This window comes from Myotis davidii, unplaced genomic scaffold (genome assembly GCF_000327345.1).
Source record: "Myotis davidii unplaced genomic scaffold, ASM32734v1 scaffold425, whole genome shotgun sequence".
NCBI lineage: Eukaryota > Metazoa > Chordata > Mammalia > Chiroptera > Vespertilionidae > Myotis > Myotis davidii.
Genome location: NW_006296413.1, coordinates 1,449,470 through 1,451,279, shown reverse-complemented (window position 1 = coordinate 1,451,279; position 1,810 = coordinate 1,449,470). Strand labels below are relative to the sequence as shown.

Here is a 1,810-nt window from a genome sequence, read left to right as displayed (position 1 = left end):
CCACCTCCTGGGAGGGACCCGGCCTATGCTGTGAAGTAGGGGGTGCCAGGAAGAGGGGCGGCTCTGCTTCGTGGAGTTTGGGACGGGGAGCAGGAGGAGAGGATGCAGCCTCCACTCCAGGAGGCCTCCATGTGGACACACCATGTTCCCCACAGACAGGGCCAGAGCGGCCAGCACAGGGCCTGGCGCCAGGTGGGTGTGATGAAGACCGAGGCTCCAAGGGGAGCAGGGCACCTGGGTGGGTGAGAGAGGGCACAGGAGGATGGTGTGGCTGAGGAGCAAAGCTCACATCCAAGGAGAGGACAGACCAGCCGGGAGAGGACACACGCGGGCTGGGGACAGAGCAGGTTGCGCTGGGGGATGGTGCATGGAAAGGAACAAGACTGCCAGGTCGGCTGGCGTGGCTCACTGGTTGAGCGTCGACCTATAAACCAGGAGGTCACGCTTCAATTCCCAGTCAGGGCACATGCCTGGCTGCGGGCTTGATCCCCAGTAGGGGGCATGTAGGAGGGAGCCAATCAGCGATTCTCTCTCATCACTGATGTTTCTATCTCCCTCTCCCTCTCCCTTCCTCTCTGAAATCAATAAAAAATGTATTTTTTTTTAAAAAGAAAGGAACACGACCATGGATAGGACAGAGGAAGTAAGATATAAAACGTTTATTGATATACATTTATTTCATAAAACTTCCTTTGGCTACGCTGGGCCACTGTGCTTGGAGGTGGGCCGGGTGGCCAGGTGGAACCAGTGCCCACTTCCAGATGGTCTGCAGGCACCCGAGGCCCAGGGGGCGGCAGCCGGCACGCGCCGTGTGCTCCGGAAGGCTGCCGAGGCTGGCATGGCACCAGAAAGGAGGGTGACCTTTCTGAGCTGGCTGAAGGTCCTCCTGTCCCCACTTGTCTGCTGGGACCAGAAACACACCCCAGAAAGTCACCAAGGATTCATCAAGGGGGCAGGGACATCACCTGCAGAAAGACTGAGCCACGGGCAGGCTACCCTGGACCCTCTCTGCTCGCTCAGGCCTGCCACTGACACTGCCTCGAGAGGGTGGTGTGGCGAGAACAGATGCCCCACGCGGGAGGTGCTGGTGGCCCACCGGTGCTGTGATGGCTGCGTCACTTTTAAGGGGCGCACATTCAGAGGGGCAGCAGGTGGACAGGGCTTGGTGGCCCCCTCCTCTCCTTCGCAGACCAGCCTGGGGTGAGGAGAGCCCCCCACTGGGGGACACTCTGTACAGTGGGTGCTGGTGCAGGAGAACCCTGGGGGCGCCTGGCAGGGCCTCAGGGCCTGTTTGCAGGCGGCTGCTCAGTCTCTTGGTCACTCACAGAGCCTCCAGCCCCGGGAGAAGGAGGCCGAGGGGCTGGAAGCGGACTTTCCTCCTTGTACTTGGGCACCAGGGCAGCTGCCCAGGCCCGTCCCCGACAAAGGGTCTCTTGGAGGTCCCTCTGGTCCCTGCCTCCCCTCCAGGCGCCCATCTCTCAGGAGGCGTTCCCAGAGGGGCCCTGCATCTCCATGGTGACGGTGTTGGGTGTGCCGCCCCCAGCCTCGGCCAGCTCGGAGCCGTCTCGCAGGGCGCGCTGGAAGACCACCCTGAGCGGCTCCCACAGCCGCTGCGACTTGTCCCTCCCGGCCAGGAAGTAGACGACGGGCTTAGCGCTGCTGTTGATGCAGATGCACAGGTCGGTGACGTACTCGGGGAAGGGGGCCGGGATCCCGAAGGCCCAGAAGAGGAACCAGTCGATCCCCAGGTAGATGGAGGACACGAGGAAGACCGAGACCACGGCCAGGATGACGTGGTTGAGCTTGGAGG

The 1,810-nt window shown here is 62.1% G+C and overlaps 1 protein-coding gene across 1 annotated transcript in view; it reads right to left on the bottom strand.

Annotated features, from left to right (window-relative positions):
- Positions 1–644: 644 nt before the first annotated feature.
- MRGPRF (MAS related GPR family member F) overlaps positions 645–1,810 on the bottom strand; it is an 11,118-nt gene continuing 9,952 nt past the window's right edge. Inside the window, exon 4 of the mRNA XM_006771480.2 lies at positions 645–1,810. This exon is cut by the window's right edge and continues 31 nt beyond it. Coding sequence (XP_006771543.1) covers positions 1,479–1,810 — 332 coding nt within the window. The 3' untranslated portion in view covers positions 645–1,478.